The following is a 19,197-nucleotide window of genomic DNA, read 5'->3' as shown; positions in this document are numbered from 1 at the left end:
GCCGTTCCTTGAATCGGTTGAACGAATCCTTTGACAAGCGGGAAGGCTCAGCCCATGTATGTGGCGTACACCTCATGCAAAGCTTGGCTCGAAGCAGCCTCCTGGCGTGCGACGACCCGTTTAGGACGTCCTGATGGAGTGTTGGTGCTCCCACCCTGTCCTCAACATGTGGAAGCATGCGTCGCAAGCTGCACTTCGCTGATCAGGGTCCGAACGGTCTCGGCCGCTTGTGTCTTGGAAATGAGGGGTCCAGGTCCGTCGTTTGGATGTTGTTTCCCTAAAACCCATGTAAGCTTGTGAAGTGTGGCCTGGTGTGCTGAGGTGCCGTGATATGCACTCCGCCATCAGCATGGAGCGGAGACGAACTGTGGAGACACATCCACCGTTCAATGTTGTGAATATGCCTGGTGGAGTGATGTGCGAATTTGCAAACCTTGGACGTTGCGCTTTGCTAATAGAATTTGTTATCGGTGCGAACCAAAGATTGGCGATACAAGAGGTACATGGAGGTACTTCGAGATACTTGATGGGTCGGCATCCCTCATGCCAGCCTGCCCCAGCACACCTGGGCATCTTGTGCAACACAGGCTACGCGCGGGTTAGCCTCTGATAACATATATTGCCACTTGGTGTTGAGATCGAGAAAATTCAGCGGTGGACAACGCGAAGCTGACTGGATATTTTGCAAATCAGTCAGTGAAATTGAAGGTTGTGCAATCGTGGGCACAGCAGCATCAGCATCTGAGTGCAACTTAGTAATCGAGGCATGTGATTTGGCGGCAGACGCTCGGGCCTATGACGAAGTTCGCGATGCCGAACTTCACGAACTGCCAAACGTCGGTCAGGTCGTCGCGTCAACCATTGCACAAAATCTTGTAAGCATGTTACTCGCGTAGCACACCAATAACACGACACATCAGAGGTAATAGCTGACATCGTTTCATAGCCCCTCATACCGCAACAATGGCACCATCCAGAGCCATTCTTCTTCGCCGCATAGCCTCCGCAGCCACAGCGCCATGCTTACGACCGACTTCGCGTCTCCTCACAACGTCTACCTCTGCACTATGTAGAACACAACAGTCGTCAGTCTTGCGATCGAGCCTATCGCGACAGTCACATCTGCCCACGCTATGCACGCGATCATATTCGCAGTCAGCCAGCGCGGCACCTGAAGCACCGGATTACCTCAACGAGGCAGAATTACACGTCTTCAACAAGATCAAAGCGGAATTGGAGCCCGTGAAGCTGGAGGTATGTAATGCTTCCCCGCTTTCTCGCTTGGAGATGCGTATGTGCGGAGTCAGGAGCGCTATGCGTTGACCACACCGATCGCACGACCGACTACTGCACCGCGAGCATGCACGTCATATCAGTATTGCGGGGTATATTGCAAGTCTGGACGCACATCAGATGTCGAAGGATTAGCAACACGTCTGCAGAATATGAGTGTGCTTCAGTTAATTTCTGAACGATTGCTGACATGTATGGCACAGGTTCAAGATATCAGCGGCGGCTGCGGGTCCATGTATGCCATCCAGATCGAGTCCCCCAAGTTCAAAGGCTTGACGGTCATCAAGCAACACAAGATGGTCAACGAAGTGCTGAAAGACGAAATTAAGAGCTGGCATGGGGTACAGCTTAGGACGAAGGCTGCTTGATCGCGGCTCGAATACGGAATGTATATATGTTGTACGACTAATGTATACTTGATAGTCATGAGACAGAGCTTCATGAATAATGTGTCGGTTGCGTTGGCTTTGGCTCGTTAGTCACTTGATAGTCTATCGCAGCTGCTTTGCTTCGCATGCTGCGCTCCAAGCCGAAGTGACCGACTACTTTGGGAACCGAGGGCACGTTAAATTACAGTCCTGAACACCAAAAGCTAAGACGAATGAGGGAGTAGCCATGCTTGTCGAGCTAGGGGCTCAGCGAAGGCAGGTATAGCAGAGGAAAATACCGTAGCTCCTAAGCTCTTATTGTAGGTCATGATATCAGACAAATGCGCAAATAACGTTCGACTCTGATTGAACCTACATACCAAGTACAATCAAAGCCTGAAAACCATACGCACTGTCCTCTTTTTCCTGGAAACTATTCATCGTCGTCGGTATCATAGCTATTGCTGAGCTCTAATACGTCTCCATCTACTCAAAGATCAGAATATTGGCTAGATTAGTGGTACGCAGTAGCGTCCGTCCATGAACTTACAAGTCTCAAGCTCTCCCGACCAATTGCACATGACCAGCCGGCAACCAGCGTAGTCTGACACCTCAGCGTCAGGAAATCTCGCTCTAAGTTGGCCTGGTACATCGACACTGTGATTGGGGTAGTTCACACGATTATTACTCGCATCCACCCCTTCATCATGTCTCTCAAATCCAAACAGCCGGATGGTTCTCAAATCTGGGCAAGCCTCAGAGTCGAGTAACTCAGGAAGCACTATTTTGACAAATCGATCGTAAGAAGGGCCATTGGCACATTCTCTCATATACGACTGCGGAGGTAGATGTATAGAATCAGTGTATGTTTCACATGCTTCAATACGTTACAAACTTACCTTGTTATCGTTGCTGTCCCCTGTGTTCTCTTCTGCGACGGGGCGTTGATCCAGGATAAGGTGTTGCAGCGTCTTTCGTGTCGCTCTAAACAGAGCGCTCCACTCCCTAAGAATTCGCTCGTCGGAGGGCGTAGAATAGTACATCATTCTTTGCTCGTACTCGGTACCAACTCCAGGCTTGCAAAGATGTAGTGTCTTGAGACTTACCAGTCTCGATATGCTTTCAGGAACCAGGCATGCAAGAGCACGAGCGGTAACATATTCTGGCCACCATAAGTCCACCTCTACGACTTTCGTACACCCTCCTTCCGTCATCTCTTCTACATAATCAAATATCTGATCCTCTGGTATAGCATTCTCGGAATCCGGCCAGCCTATTGGACGATCCAAGACGGCCAAATGAAGTTCCTCGATCCGATCAGGTTCCGTGAGAAGCCATCTGACAAATTCCTCGGGGAAATAACCACGCAATTTGAGCGTCTTCAAATTTCGCAATCCTGGCAGCTGTACCTTGGATTCATCCAGGCCGGAATTTGGTTTCCAATAACACGAAATCTCTAGATGCTCCAAATTCACAAAATGTGCAAAGCTTCGGGCCATGCTATTGGGTGCGGCGAAATGCGTCGGCAAACAGAGCCACCGCACCAACGCGCCTAGTTCTTTCTTCCTCTCTTCGACCAGTTTTCCCACTGGTGTTTCACCACTCGAGAATACATTGAGAAGCTTCTCGCCTTGGACGAGCGCCTTCTGAGCTGACTGGTATTGCGTGTTGCTTCGAGGGCCGGTAATATAAGGCGGCGTCATGCGACTTGTAGCTTCTTCCATTTGGAGCGCTTTATGTGCGGTTTGCGTATGGAAGCCCGGGCGATGCATCTCAATGATGGTCCAGAGAAGGGGTTGTACAGCAGAGCGGTAGGCTTTGGAGACGCGGACCATTGCACATAGATCTCTGCTACAGAGATGTTCCGTTATACATGCGAAGACATCGGTCGATACTTGTTCCATTGGGAAGGGCATTCTTGCGTGGTAGCAGTGAGGGGCCTTAGAAGTCAAGGGATATCACCCAGCTGCCCAGCTCGGTAATAGGAATAGGAAGCAAACAAGGGTGGTTCAAGGGAGGCAAAGAAGTCAATGTCTTAGAGTAAAGTACGACAACACTACACCAGTGGGAAGCTTTGTGCGGTAGAGATTACTGTGAAGCTACCTAGGTACCACGCCACATTTACTACCACGCCGCATCAACGTCAACATGAGCGTCACTCAGAGTGCATACAGGGACTAGTGCTTATGCCGAGCCATGTATAGGATCTCGTTCCTGCCCAGCACAATACGCTGGGCCAAATGTGGTGTAGACCTGGTTGTCTGGGTTGTTGAGTCGGCATTGCGGTCAACACATCAACGGAGGAGATGCTGATTGAGAACCGGATATTGAATACACAGAAGTGCTCATAAGTTCATGATGTAAGACGCAAGAAAATGGCCGTAGTGTTCGTACTGATCTGGTGTTCCTCGCGCGTACGATCCGCTGTAACATTGACAGTATATTCTTTTCAACTTCAAAAGCTTGTACATACAACTATAGAATCTTAAGAGCAAGGCTTTCTGTTTGCTTAGCTATATTTAAGTAAGATACTAGCAGATTAGTACTTAGGTAGGTAAGCTGCCTACTATTTTAAGCTACTATTTAAAATAGTAGGCAGTAGAACTATATAGTCTCTTTAGTAGCTAGAAGTAGGCGCTAGATTTAAGGTCTATATAGTAAGGTTAAAGTAAAGATAGTAAATAGTAATATAGCTAGGTAGTAGTAGTACTTTACTACTAGTAATTAAAGTGCTTCTTCTTAGCTCTAGACGTATATTAGTAGTAGTAGTAGTAATACTCTAAACTTCTACTAGTAATTAAGGCGCTTCTTCTAAAGTTCTTAGCTCTAGATATATATTAGTTATAGTTATAGCTCTTATTAGCCTTAGACTTAGATATAGCCTTACGTAGTATTAGAGTCTTCTTAGAAGTAACTTTAGCGTTATCTAAGTAGTACTATTATTAGTCTTAGTTTTATACTTACGTAGTATTAAAGTCTTTTTAAGAGTAATCTTAGTATTAGTGCTATTAGTAGTTTTAGCCTTATACTTATATAGTGTAGCTAGTATTATTAGTATTAGACTTAGGTGTAGCTTTAGCCTTACGCTTATAAGCTATAGCTAGTATTATTAGTCTTAGACTTAGGTATAAGCGTAGACGTAGGCGTAGTTCTTATTAGTCTTTATACTTACTTTTTTATTAATATTAGTATTATTACTAGTTACTTAATACTACTACTTCTCTATACTTTTCTAATAGTGTCTTTTATATTAATATCTTTATCTTCTTTAGAAGTATTATTTTATTTTTATTATTATATTTATATAAAGACTAGTAAGAATACTTAAGTAGCTACTTATTATCTTACTTCTATTATTATATCTATATAGAAACTAGTAAGAATACTTAAGTAGCTATCTATTATAATCTTTATAAAGGTATTATATATAGTAAGTAACTAAAGTAACTAGCGCTAGCCTTAGCCTTACGCTTATAAGTATAGTAGATATCTACTATTATTAGTCTTAGACTTAGGCGTAGCCTTATATAGTGTTAAAGTCTTCTTAGAGATAACTAGCGTTTACTATTATTAGTCTTAGCCTTACGCTTATAAGTATAGTAGATATCTACTATTATTAGCTTTAGACTTAGGTATAGTTTTAGTCTTACGCTTATAAGGTATAACTAGCTTCTTAGTATAATCTTAGTGTTTTTACTTTTTTTCTTAACTTTTTTCTTAACTTTTTTTTTAACTTTCTTCTTAATAGTAGACGTAATATTATAGTAGTAAAGTAATATTATAGTAGTAAGATAATATTAGACTAGCTAGTAAAAAGATAGATTAGAGCTATAAGTAGTAGTATATAGAAGATAAGATAGAAGAGAATTAAACTTAGACTCTTAGTTAGCTTTAATAATAATAATAATAGTAAAAAAATAAAATATACGTATAGAGGCCTTAGCTAATATTTATCTTCTTACTAGCTTTCTACTTTAGAGGTTAATTAATAGTTAATAGTTATTACTAGCTACTACACTATACTATCTCTTAATAGAAAATAGCCTAGAATATATAGATTATATAGCTAAGATATACTAGATCTACTTTCTTATATTAAGATAGATAACTATAGATATATTACTAGTAGAGTAATATTATAGGCTATAAAGAGAAAGCGCTAGATAATATAAACTATATACGCTATATTTATATAGTAAAATTATATATTAGAGTTATATACTATCTTTATATAGTAGAATTATATAATAGAATAGTAAAGCTATTTTTATAATAGCTATATTTAAAGTCTATAGTTAGTAAGCTATAAAAATATATAAGCTCTACTTACGCGTATAGCTATAGCTAATATAGACTTAAAGCTATAAATATAATATTAGTTTATAATTATCTAAAGAATACTATAGTTTTGTTATCTTATCTTATAGTAGTATACTTACTAACTTAAGTATTAAGTAATCTTCTAGTTTATCTTAGAGATATAAACTACTTTAGATAGTATATTATTTATTAAGAAAGCTAATATCTAGTAGAGAATAGCTTAGTATAGATTAAGAGAAAGTAGAGCTATCTCTAGAAGTAAAGAAGAATATATAGATAGAAACTTAGAGATATAAAAGAGTAGATTAGAAGTAATTAAAATTCTAAATAAATAATTTATATTTTAGTTTATCTAGACTATTCTTATATTTATTAGTATCTAGATTTAGATCTAGAATAGGCTCTAGCTCTACTAGGTTATTTATAGTAGTAGACGCTAACCTAAAACTTATAATTAAGTTTATAGTATTAAAGGCTACTATCTATAGTAATTAGTTATATATAAGTTAATTATAGTCTTCTAGATTACTAAGAGAGTATTTATACGTTTCTAGTAAAGCCTTCTTAATTAAAGAATAGATACTATTATTATTACTAACTTCTCTATTATTATTACTATCTATATTAGTCTTAGAACTCTAAAGCGCTTCTAGCTTATATATAGTATTCTTCTTAGTAGTGCACTAATATAATACTTTTACCTTTTACTTTTTTTATATTAGCTTTTAATCTAACTAGTAATAGCTTAGACTACTTTTATCTACCTTACTACTCTACTATTATATTATTATACCTTTTTTTTATTATAGTATCTATTACTATTTTAGATAGCTAGAGTATTATAATACTTTAGACGCTTTATTTATATACTTATAGTAGTTCTTAGATTATTATTTCTATATAAAGAAGCGTATTATTTATAGAGGTATAATATAGTTAGGTTTAATATATAAGATTCTATGTATAGGTCTATATACAAAAGTAAGTAAATACTTAATATTTCTTACTTAATTAGCGCTAGGCCTAATTAGGTAGAAGTTATAGATTTAATCTACTACACTACCTTCTCTCTTAAAAAAGAGTAAGTTCTAATACTTATAGTATTCTTTTTACTCTATATAACGTACGTATTAGTATAATTATAATATAAATATAGTACTTATATTACAAAAGCTACGTAAGCTAAATAGTTTACGCTTTATCTATTATTCTAAGTCTAACTCTTAGTATTCTTATATATATCTCTATTACGCGTATACTTATTTTATTTAATTAGTTATATATTATAAAAGAACGTAATAGTCTATAGTAATATATAAGAATAGGTATATTATTATAATTAGGTAGTGTTACTACTACTATTATTAGCGTTTAATAAGTTAGTAAGTAGGTAAACTAGAAGGCTAGCTAGTAAGACTTTTACGTCTATTCTAGTAGAATTATTAAAGTCTTAGAATTATAGCCTTCTAAAGGTAAAACTAGTTATTCTTTATTAATAATAACCTCTATTTAGGTAGCTTAGATAATAGTAGTCTACTTTATAATTACTCTAGAAGTAAATAATCTTCTCTTAGCCTTAAATCTAGAAGGCTATTATAGTACGTAATAAGATATAACTATAGAGGCGCTCTTTCTAGCTATAAGTTAATAAGTATAACTAGAGTATTACGTAAGCGCTTGTAATAAGCTATTAGTAAAGTAAGTAGCTAATAGAAGTTAGACTAAGTATTAGCATTATTAGCTCTTATTAGCTTACTAACGTCTTAAACTTAATATATATAAGTAGCTTTATAGAGTAAGTCTAGTAGTAGTTAGTAACTAGATCTACGCTACTAGTAAGATTTATATAAAGTTTTTATAAAGAGTTATTAGAACCTAATAGGTATTCTATTTATTAAACTAAGTATTAGAGAAGACCTCTACTACGTAGCTTCTTAGCTAGGTCTATAAGCTTATTATTAATATAATAGTCTTTAATAGCTTCTATAGTGTAATTCTTATTATTTTCTATATTAGAGTATATCTCTACTAGTTATTCTTTATTAAATATTTACCTAGATAGTAGATTATTCTAATAGAGGTAGAGTAGCTATAGGTAGAAGATATTATGTATCTTTTCTATACTTAGAGAAAGAGCTAGTTTATAAGCTATATTATTAATAATATAAGCTACTATAAATAGTTCTCTATTTTTAAAGTTAAGAGATTAGTTAGATTAGATAGTTTATATATTATATATATCTAGTATAACCTAATCTCTAACACTAAAAGATAGAGTAGAGAGCTAATTATTATTAGCGTAGTTAGCTTACTTAGCCTATATCTATTTTATAAAGTGTTAGAGCTCTTAGCGTAGCTTATTAAGTTTCTAAGTAAGTTAGTCTACCTATAACTTATCTATGTAAGTTAGTGTAGAGTTTATAGAGGTAATAGTAATAGTAGACTTAAAATCTAAGTGTAGCTTATAGTCTTTAGTAGTAAAAAAAGGTATAATACTAGTTATTATACTTATAGTTAAGTTTACTTTAAATTCTACTATAGAAAGATAGAGAGCCTAGTTATTCTATTTATAATTAATATAAGCTCTTAAGTATTACTTTAAGTATATATTTATATTTTCTATCTACTTATTAGTTTATAAATAAAATAACGTTAAGTATTTTAGATATATTTCTAGTCTCTAGTAGAGTTACTTCTAGAAGTAACTAGTAAATTAACTACCTCTATTAGAGATAATCTCTTTAGAGTATTCTTTCTTTTACTATATATATTTAATAAAAGCTTATACTAAGGTATTAATAGTAAGAGTAGCTATAGAAATAAATTTCTTCTTCTTAGTTAAGTAATTAACTATAACTAGTATATTTATAAATATCTACCTATTATATTAATAGAGAGGTAGATATATAATAAAGTCTATAGAGATATAAGACTAATAGTAATAAGATATTAGAAGAGAATAGAGAAAACTATACTTACTATTATAATAGCTCTTTATATGCTTATAGATAAGATAGTTATAAAGATATTATAAGATATTAGAGGTTATCTTAGACTAATAATACTATTAGAAAAGGTAAGAGTAAAACTTATACTTACTACTATTATACTAGTGCATAAGGTGTTCTTATATAAATTAGATCTTTAATAACCTAAGAATTATCTAGAGAAAAAACGTTTTTTAATAAGAGCTCTTTAGAATTATAGAATTATCTAACTATTTTATCTTTTACTTATACTTTTTAGTATTAGACTTTTATATAATACTTTAGATAATAGAATCTCTTTATAATAGAACTCTTTTTTACTAAACTAACGTCTATATACTTTCTTACTTATACTAACTACTTTACGTTCTTATAGTAATATATTTTTATACTCTCTAATATCTATATAAATAGTAAAGCCTATAGAGATGTATTCTACTATATAGTATAAGAAGTAGTTAGTATACGTTAATATAACGTATATAGTAATAATAACTACTATAAATATAATAAGTATAAACTTAGCTCTTTTCTTTAAATTAGCTAGAACTATAATAGTAGTTATATTTAGGCTAACTACGTTCTTACTACTAAGTAACATTAGATAAGATAATTACGTAGATAAGGTAACTACTTAGAAACACTAGAAAATATTAATTTAACTAATATCTAGAATAGTAATATTAGAAGTATAATAAAATGCTAAGCTAGCTAGGTTAATATAACACTATAATAGTATATTTAGAATATATACTAGTATAGAACTATAGTTTAATAAAACTAATAACCTAATAAAGTATTATAGTAAGTAAAACACTAAGCTATACTAACTATAAAGGTATTTAGAAAGTATTCTCTACTATTAGATAAAAAGTATTAAACACTATTAAGCATTTAAGACTTATCTTTTAATTATATAATCTTTATAGTATAATATCTATTTAGTATTTAAGCTATTAAGTAAAAAAGTATTAGCTTTTTTATAAGTTATTTAAAACTATAATAACTACTAAAGAAATAGAAGAAGTGTAAAGCGTTAAGAGATCTAGTAATTCTCTCTTCTAAGTATTTATCTACTACTTCTTTAACTACTTTAATACTAAAGATACTAACTTTTAGAACTATCTTTAAAGTAAAGAGTATATTATTATTTATAATAGTAACTAATAGTATAGTTTTTATAGTTTACTCTAAACACGCTACTCTAGTCTTTACTAGTAATAATATTACTAAGTTTCTTAAAAACTATAACTAATAAGCTAATAATAGAGGCTTCTCTAATAAGATAAAAGTCTCTATTCTTCTAGATTATATTAGTAATAAGAATTACTCTATTACTTATATTATTAAGCTTTTTACTAGTTATAAAAAGAAAAACTAGACTAAGCTTAAAGTAAATATAAAGAAATACTAAGTAGATAAAAATACTACTATTAAGATAGGTAAGCGCTTATACTTATAAGCTTTTATTTATAAGTATATAAATAATCTACCTAGTCTTACTAAGTATTATACTTACTTCTATATAATAGTAAAAGTCTACGTTACTAATAAGTAAGTTTTATAGAAAAAACTTAGCTTTCTTTTCTACTATAGACTTCTAAAGTATAATAAGTAGATAGTTACTTTTATAATACTTAACACTTCTAAAGGTAATAATTAGACTAAGTATTATATAGATAAGATCTATACCTTTCTTAAGAAATATTATAAAAAGAATAGCGCTATTAATAATATATATACCTAGAAACGTAGTAGTATAGATATAAAGATAAGATATATTATACTTACTAATAAGTGCGCTATCTTTAATCTAGAGAAAGTAAAGAGTATTATTACTAATCTTAAGAAGTAATAGAAGAAGTAAGAATCTCTACTTTCTTCTAATATAGATTTTAAGGTAGAATAACTTATAACTTTACTAAATAAACTAAGGCTTAATATAGATATAGTTTATTTCTTTATAGTTTACTTATTAGTTACTCTAATCTTTAAGAACTTTTATAATACTCTATACTTTATAAACTATATAACTAAGAAAGAGCTCTTTATTAAAAAGAATAATAGTTCTTTTATTACTAAAGTATCTAGAAATATAGCTTCTAAAAGAAAAACTATTTAGTATAAGAAGGCTAAGTATACTAATACTTACTATATATATAATAAGAAGAGTTATAAGATTACTAATTATAAACTCTATAATAACTTTTATAACCTAGATTAGATTAGTTACTATTAGAATAATAAGCGTAAGTAAGAAACGTACTATTTTAGCCTACTCTATAATTACCTTAACTAAATCTTTAGTACTTCTCTATTAACTTATAAGCTTAAATAGCTTAGGTCTAAGATTAAAAAGTATTTTAATATTACTAATAATATAATAGAATAGCCTATATCTAGTATTCTTTCTAAGAAGTTTAAGAGAGACTCTTACTCTAAGTATATTCTTAAGTAATTAAACTTAGCTAATATAATTACTTACTTAGACTATTACGTTAGTTATAAGAACGCTTAATAGTAGTTTATCTAGTTTTAGAAAGGTATTAAGTACTCTAAGAAAGTCTAGCTACTTAATAATATTAATTTTAATAGTATTATTATTAGTAGTAAGAATACTACGTTTCTTTACAGCGCTAAAGATAATACTATTAGATACTTAAATAAGAGTATTCTTAGTAACTCTAATTAAGTCTATAATAGCTATATTAAGAAAAAAGATAAACTCTTTAAATAATTACAAAGCTCTTAGCTATTACCTAAGAAGAATATAATTAGATAAGTTCTAGACTTATAGGTATTAAACACTACTATAATACTAGAGAATAGTTAGTTAGAATAGCTATTTCTTCTATAAGCTTTTAATATACTATTTATAGTTATACATCTATCTACTAATATCTATATTAATAATAGTATATTAGCTAATTCTAGATATTTATTATAAGGCTATAAGAAGAAAGTAGTTAAGTTCTTAGACGCTCTTTCTAATCTAGAACTTAAGAAGCTTATTAAAGAATAACCTAATTATATTATAATAGCGCTTCTAAGTTAGAAAGTATAAGAAGTAATAGTTTCTAACCTAATTAGTTAGAATAATATTACTAATTAATTACGTAATCTTCTAAAAAAGAATAGTATTAGTATAGATAGTATTAGAATAGTAAATAGCTTTAAGGCTAGCTACGCTATAGATTTTAGGTAGACTCTATTTTTATGTAAAATCTATACACTCTTCTACGCGTTTACGCTCTACTATCTTACCTTTTATAAATACTTATTATAACTTTTACTAACTATATAGTTATATTAATATAATACTAACATCTTTTATAATACTATTAATATATACTACTTAAATATATAAACTTAATATAAAGTTACTAGTTATAGTAACTTATAAAGTAATACTCTTAACTATATATCTACTAAGGTAGTATATAGAGTATAGAGACGCGCTAGATACACGTTTATCTAGATAGACCTACTAGAGGCCTAGATTTATATTTATAGTAATTCTATTAAATACTTTATTAATATAAGCGCGTAGATAAATATTCTTTACTTTAGCGTAGTGCGCGCGCTAAAGATACTATATAAATACTAGATATAAAAGCTTAGTAATCTACTATAAGAAGTTACCTCTACTAATAGTAGCTATAAGCTATTTATTAGTACTATATTTAACGTTTCTATGCGCATTAGCACTATAGTTATTTATACTACTTTCTATATTATTATAAATCTTATACGCTTAGCTATACTTAGAGAACTATAGTATATAGTATTATATATTAGAATATAATATAACGCGTTTAGTAGAGTATAATATTAGATTTAGTTAGAAGATAGAACTAAGTTAGTTTTCTTTATTACCTTAGACTCTAAGCCTATATATCTATTCTCTACTATAGATTATAAGTAAAAGAATAAGAATAATAATACTATAGAATACGTATAAGTTAGTACTATAACTAACTCTACTTTAGAGCTACCTTAAGGTTCTTCTATAGTTTAGTATTTATACTAGAAAGTATAGTATAATCTAACGTATAGTTTTAGGTAATATAATATACTATTTCTAGTAAGTATTTAATAAATATAGAGAAAATAGATATACTTTCTCTTTAATAATAGTGTAAAAGTACCTTAGGTTAATAAGAACACTAAGCTAATTATTTAGTATAAATAGAAGCTTACTAAGTATACTATTATATATAAGATTAACTATAAGAAGATACTAGATTACGCGCGTAGAACTTATTAGTAACTAGAGGTTACTACCTTATATAAAACTATAGATAAAAAGGTTTAACTTATTAATATTCTTTAAGTAGATAAGCTAATAGAGTTTAGATAGAAAGACTAGAAGAAATAAGCTATTTAGTAGTAATAACTTTATCTATCTATTTATAAACTAGATCTAGAACTATATAATAATATTTTTAAACTATAATACACTATATTTCTATAAGAAACTTACTTTATATCTAAGAGACTAGCTAATCTTTATATTAGATTATAAGTTATATAAAAAGAAAGAAATTTTTTTATCTAGATACTCTATAATAGAGAAGTAGCTTTATTATAGAAATTTACTAAATCTAGTAGAATATACTCTAATATATACCTACTATATAAGATCTATATAGTTAAATATAAAGTTTAGTAAGTATAAGACTTTACTATTTCTAAGAAGCTTAAATAGGTTATAGTAGATATAGCTAATACTTATCTTAATAAAGGTACTTAGAAACGTTATAATAGTTAGTATTATAACCTATAGTACCTAGTTTCTAAGAAGAATAGAGAAGCTTAATAAATCTCTAATATATAAAAGATTAATACTATTAGTATATATAATGTAAACTTACTACTAATAGTAGATAAGTTCTCTAAATACTTTACTAGATATCTTATTAACTTTCTTATAAATCTCTATTCTAGTTATAATTAGATTACTCTTTATACTATAAGCTAGAATATAATAGCTTTTTAGATACTAGTTAGTTTTTTTTATTTATATACTATAGTTATAGAAATAACTAACTTAGTTATAGTATTCTAGCACGTTATAATAAAGATTCTTAAGAACTATTAGCTAAATACTATAGTATTTATTAATAATATTACTTATAGAGGTTCTAAGTTAAACTATAGTAAAGAAATAGCTATATCTAGTGTTTATTACTACATCTATAAATGTATTCTCTAACTTAACTACGTTCTTATAGATATTAAGTGTATAGAAGAAATAGTCTCTAGTAAGAAGTACTACTTTCTTATAGAACGCCTAGAGATTATTAGCTATAAAATTAGCTCTAAAGAATACTATTCTAATAGTAAAAAGGTTTAAAAGCTATTAGACTAGCTACCTTACTATAACGTATATAATATTTACTTATTTCTTAGACTATATATCTACTACTATATCTAGGTAAAAGAATTTACTACTATTACTAAGCCTCTTTTTTATCTTCTTTATAGAGATATAAAGTATAAGTAGAGCCTAGATTAGAATTAAGTAATATACATACTTAAGTATACTATATACTTAGCACTAGCGCTAGTAAGCCTAGACTACTCTAATATATTAAAGTATAAGGTCTTTCTTATAATTAATACTAGTTAAGATAGAGAAGAAGCCTATTTTAAATAGCTATAAGCTAATAGTAGACGCTATTCTATTTAATTTAAAAGTACACTCTAGTTAGTAAGAGAATATCTTTAGTATTCTACTAAGTTAGAATATAAGATAGTGCTTTAGACTTTAAAGAAGTTTTATATATATCTATATAGTATATATTTTACTATTAAAACTAATGCTGTAATACTTATTACCTAGCTTAATTACTCTTTTACTAATAACCTAGAATTAGTTATAAATTAGTAGACCTCTACTATTCTTTTTTAGAACTTTAATATTATCTATATTTCTAGAAAGAAGAATATTATTATAAACACTCTCTCTTACTACTCTAAACCTAATAATTAGGTTCTACTAAAAGAGCCTAAGAATAATCTTAAGAAGTTTATTAACTATATAATTAAAAGTATAGAAGAAGAGCTATTACTTATTAGAGCGCTCTAGATACTTAAGTATAAGTATACTAAGTAATCTAAGTAGATTATCTAGTTTTTTATTAATCTTAAGATTTCTAAGAGTATAATACTAAAAGAGCTTTATATATAGAAGAAGAAAGCTTTAAACTTCTTTATGCGTAATTATATACTCTTTTATAAGATTTTAAGAAATATTACTATATACTACGTTATTAATAATACTAATATCTACTTATAAACTATATAGTTAATATATAAGACTATTAGCTATTATAGAACTAACACTATATACTCTATACTATTCTAATATTACTAGTAGCCTAATATATATAAAGACGTTTAAGAAAGAATTTAGCGTTATTCTAAGTACTAGCTTTACTTCTCTAAAAGAAAAGTTAATATATTAACTAATACGTATAGCTTTATAATCTAGAAGTTAGTTATAATTAATATAGTCTATATACCTTACTACTAAGGTAAAAAGTATTTTATTATTACTAGAGAATACTTAAGTAGATAGCTAGAGGCTAGAGCGCTTTCTAATAATAAGTCTAGCACTATTACTAAGTTTATTTATAAGAATATTATCTATTAATAAAGTATAATATATAAGCTCTTAGTTAATAGTAGACTAGACTTTACTAAAGTAGTAAAGTATTTTATAGCTAACTATAAGATTAAATATATTTAGTTATTCTTATATAATCTATAAGCTATAGATAAAATTAAAAGTAAATATAAGCTTATTATTAATGCTCTTACTAAGCTATTAGACTTATAGGTAAATAACTTACCTACTATTTTTCTTACTAACTATATTTCTACTTAGTCTTAGATAAGCTATTTACTATACTAGTTAATTACTAGTTAAAATCTAGTTCTTCTATTAGAATTAGAGCTTCTAATATAGTAGACTCTTCTATTCTAGAAAGTAAAGAATTACGTATAACTTCTAGTAATATATATAATATAACTAGACCTCTAGAACTAGTTTACTAAAGATACTATTACTTACACTAATTAACTACGTTAAGCTAAGAAGAATTATTAGAATAATACTAAAAAGATATACTATAAAAAGCTTTAACTTAGTAATCTAGTTCTTCTATAAAACTTTATATAGAAGATTAATATATCTAGAGATAAAAAGCTTAACACTAGATAGATAGGCCTTTATTATATTTAATAGCTATAGCTAGAGTAAAGTACTTATTAGATTAAGAATCTTAATAGAATACTACTTCTATATACTATTTCTAGTAAGAGACTAAAGCTCTTTTACTAATAAATACTAGAAGATATTACTAAGTAATATTATAGCTAGATAAAGCTCTATAATCTAAATAACTAGAAGAACACTAACGTCTCTACTAACGTACTAGCTAGCTCTATTAATAATAATAAGAAAAATAGCTAGAGTACTTTTTTCTAACTATAACTTAAGAAAGAGAAAGTAAGTAACGCTCTAAAACTTATTAGCTAGCTAAGTATTTTTTTAAAGCTTATTAGTTAGCTAAGTGTAGTTATTACTAAGCGTCTTATAGAAGAAGAATAGAAAGTATTTAGACTAGACTTTATTTCTTTTTCTAATTCTAATATATTATTAGCGTTAGATAGAAAAAGAGCTTAGGCTATAGAATAGTCTTTACTTAAGAAAAAGAAAAGAAAGTTTATTATAAGCTCTCTTGTCTAAAAGCCTCTTTAATAATATATAGTCTACTATTACTAAGTATTTAAAGTATACTTCTTTAGTTTTTTTTTATTTCTTTCTTTTCTATTATATTAACTATACTATAAAGAATCTTAATATTATAAATATATATAGACTATATTAGTCTTATAGAGAAGTATTTTATAAGTTCTACTAAAACTAAAGAGATAGCGCTCTTTTTACTTTTAACCTTAATTTATTCTATCTTCTTTTTTACTATACTTATACCTTAATAATAATAATAAGTCTCTACTTATTATACTTTCTTTCTAGCTTCTATTAACTCTTACTACTACTAGTAAAAAAAGCGTCTAACTTCTCTATAGTCTTAAACTACACTAAATAAATATATTATAAACTATAAAATAAGTAGTAATAAAAATAGTGTAGTGCTTATAGTAGCGTTTAGCTAGAAGCTACTACTAGAGCCTAAGGCAAACGCTACTCTAAGTACTTTCTACTACTTTTAGCTCTTCTACTATTTTTTTTTTTTTTTTTTTATTTAGAGTCTGTTAGTTTTTGCTAATAAGAGTATGTTTCTATTCTGTATTACTTTAGTTATAATAGCTGTAATTAAGACTTTACTCTGTCTCTTTAATTAATAACAAAGTAGTATTTATATATTTTATATTTTTTGTATTACAAAGCTTACAGCTAAATTCTCTGCACTCGCAGTATTAAAATAGTGTGCAGAACGCTTCTGTAGCCCTTAAAATAGCTAAGTTAGCTCTATACAGGCGATAATAGCGATAAGAAAATGTAGCTAGTAACTATAGCTTATAACTATAGCTTGTAACTATAGCTTATAACTATAGCTTGTAACTATAGCTATAGTTTAAGCTGCATTTATAAGGCTGCTATGTAAAGTATAGTAGCGAAATAGTATACAAAATCTTCTCTTGCACGCAGAATTTCTCCTTGCCTTCTGCATAATATTATTCTGCTAACTATTATCTTATAAATCTTATTAAGACAACCCTCTATTAAAAAGAACTATTCTAACTAACAATCTAACATGCCGCATTCTACTGCTAGTTATATTCTAGCACTAGCTAACCTCGCGCGCCTCTCTAAGACGCCTATTACATTTCTCTTGCTTAGCAAGAAGAAGGCTTTAAGAGAGATTGCTCTGTTTGCTATTACTATATACATCTACAGAAGCTCTTCTACTATAATATTAATACTAGATAATATAGATAAAGAGTTTACTATATATAGTAATACTCTTTTTTATAAGTACTAGATAGTATATATTTAGATACTCTTAGTAGAGTATAAGTACTATAAATCTTAAGATAAAGTAAAGAAGATAGCTACTACTATTCTTACTATCTTACTATATTCTATCTTATATTAAATTCTTTACTACTAGTTTACTAGACTATAAAGTTGTATAACTACTAAGGCGTTACCTCTATCTAGTAATAACTACTTAGACTTAGTTAATTTACTATTCTAAGCTTCTTAAGCTACTTAAATTAGAGCTTAAAATAGTAATTTCTAGTAGTATTAGTCTACCTATAGTTAGGTCTCTAGAAAGTAACTACTACTAGGTAAATAAGAATATATCTATTCTACTACTATCTTAATATACTTAAAACGTCTAAAGAATATAGTAGCTATAATTCTATATATAATAACTAGCTATAACTTTACGCGTAACTACTTAGAAACTACTATAATAACTATAACTATCTTATCTTTAGTAGCTAATTCTCTATTACTTCTATACGCTTTTAAAGGTAATAAAAAAGAGAGCTATAAGTATTATAGCTCTCTTATAACTTTAATATTAGAAATACTAGTACTAATTATAATAAGTATTATTTTTTTAACTATTCTATCTAGCTTTAAACTCTCTTTAAACTATATTTATATAGCTATTATAGTTCTTTAGCTATAATTCTAATAATTATAGACTATAATAGTTCTAATATATAGATTTTAGGTAGATTAGAATTTTACCTAAAATCTAGTTATTACTACTATAATAATATAACGCTATCTATTTACTAATACTACTATACACGTAAGAACACTACTAAGTATAATAGCTAATTACGTAATTAATTACTTTACCTTTACTATAATTTTATCTTCTAACTTTACCTATTAATATTATAATATTATAATACTATAATAGATAGAAGTCTCTTAATTATATATATATATATACCTCTTCTTAGCTATTACTTCTTTTTTTTTTTTCTAACCTTCTTAATCTTTTCTCTCTACTTCTATATACTATAGTTACCTCTTAGAAGTAGGCTATATCTTCTTTCTCTCTTTATTAATCTAACCTTTCTTATTTTCTACCTTAGTAATTATAACTATAACTATAATTATAACTACTACGCTTAGTGTAAAGAAGTATAATAAGCCTATAGGCTACCTAAACCTTTTCTATAACTTTTAGTTACTATTAACCTTATATATAAAAGCGCGCGCTTAGCTT

General features: G+C 29.1%; 1 protein-coding gene across 1 annotated transcript; it reads left to right on the top strand.

Annotated features, from left to right (window-relative positions):
- Positions 1–963: 963 nt before the first annotated feature.
- Positions 964–1,661, top strand: J4E84_002907 (uncharacterized protein; the record flags this gene model as incomplete). Its single annotated transcript, XM_049385525.1, has 2 exons — positions 964–1,254; positions 1,497–1,661. The coding sequence occupies 2 exons, from the start codon at positions 964–966 to the stop codon at positions 1,659–1,661; spliced, it is 456 nt and encodes a 151-aa protein (XP_049246402.1).
- Positions 1,662–19,197: the final 17,536 nt, after the last annotated feature.

Source organism: Alternaria hordeiaustralica, assembly GCF_023758085.1.
Source record: "Alternaria hordeiaustralica strain BMP 2776 chromosome Unknown scaffold_4, whole genome shotgun sequence".
Classification (NCBI taxonomy): domain Eukaryota; kingdom Fungi; phylum Ascomycota; class Dothideomycetes; order Pleosporales; family Pleosporaceae; genus Alternaria; species Alternaria hordeiaustralica.
Note: the sequence above shows the minus strand (reverse complement) of the source record. Positions and strands in the feature narration are given on the sequence as shown.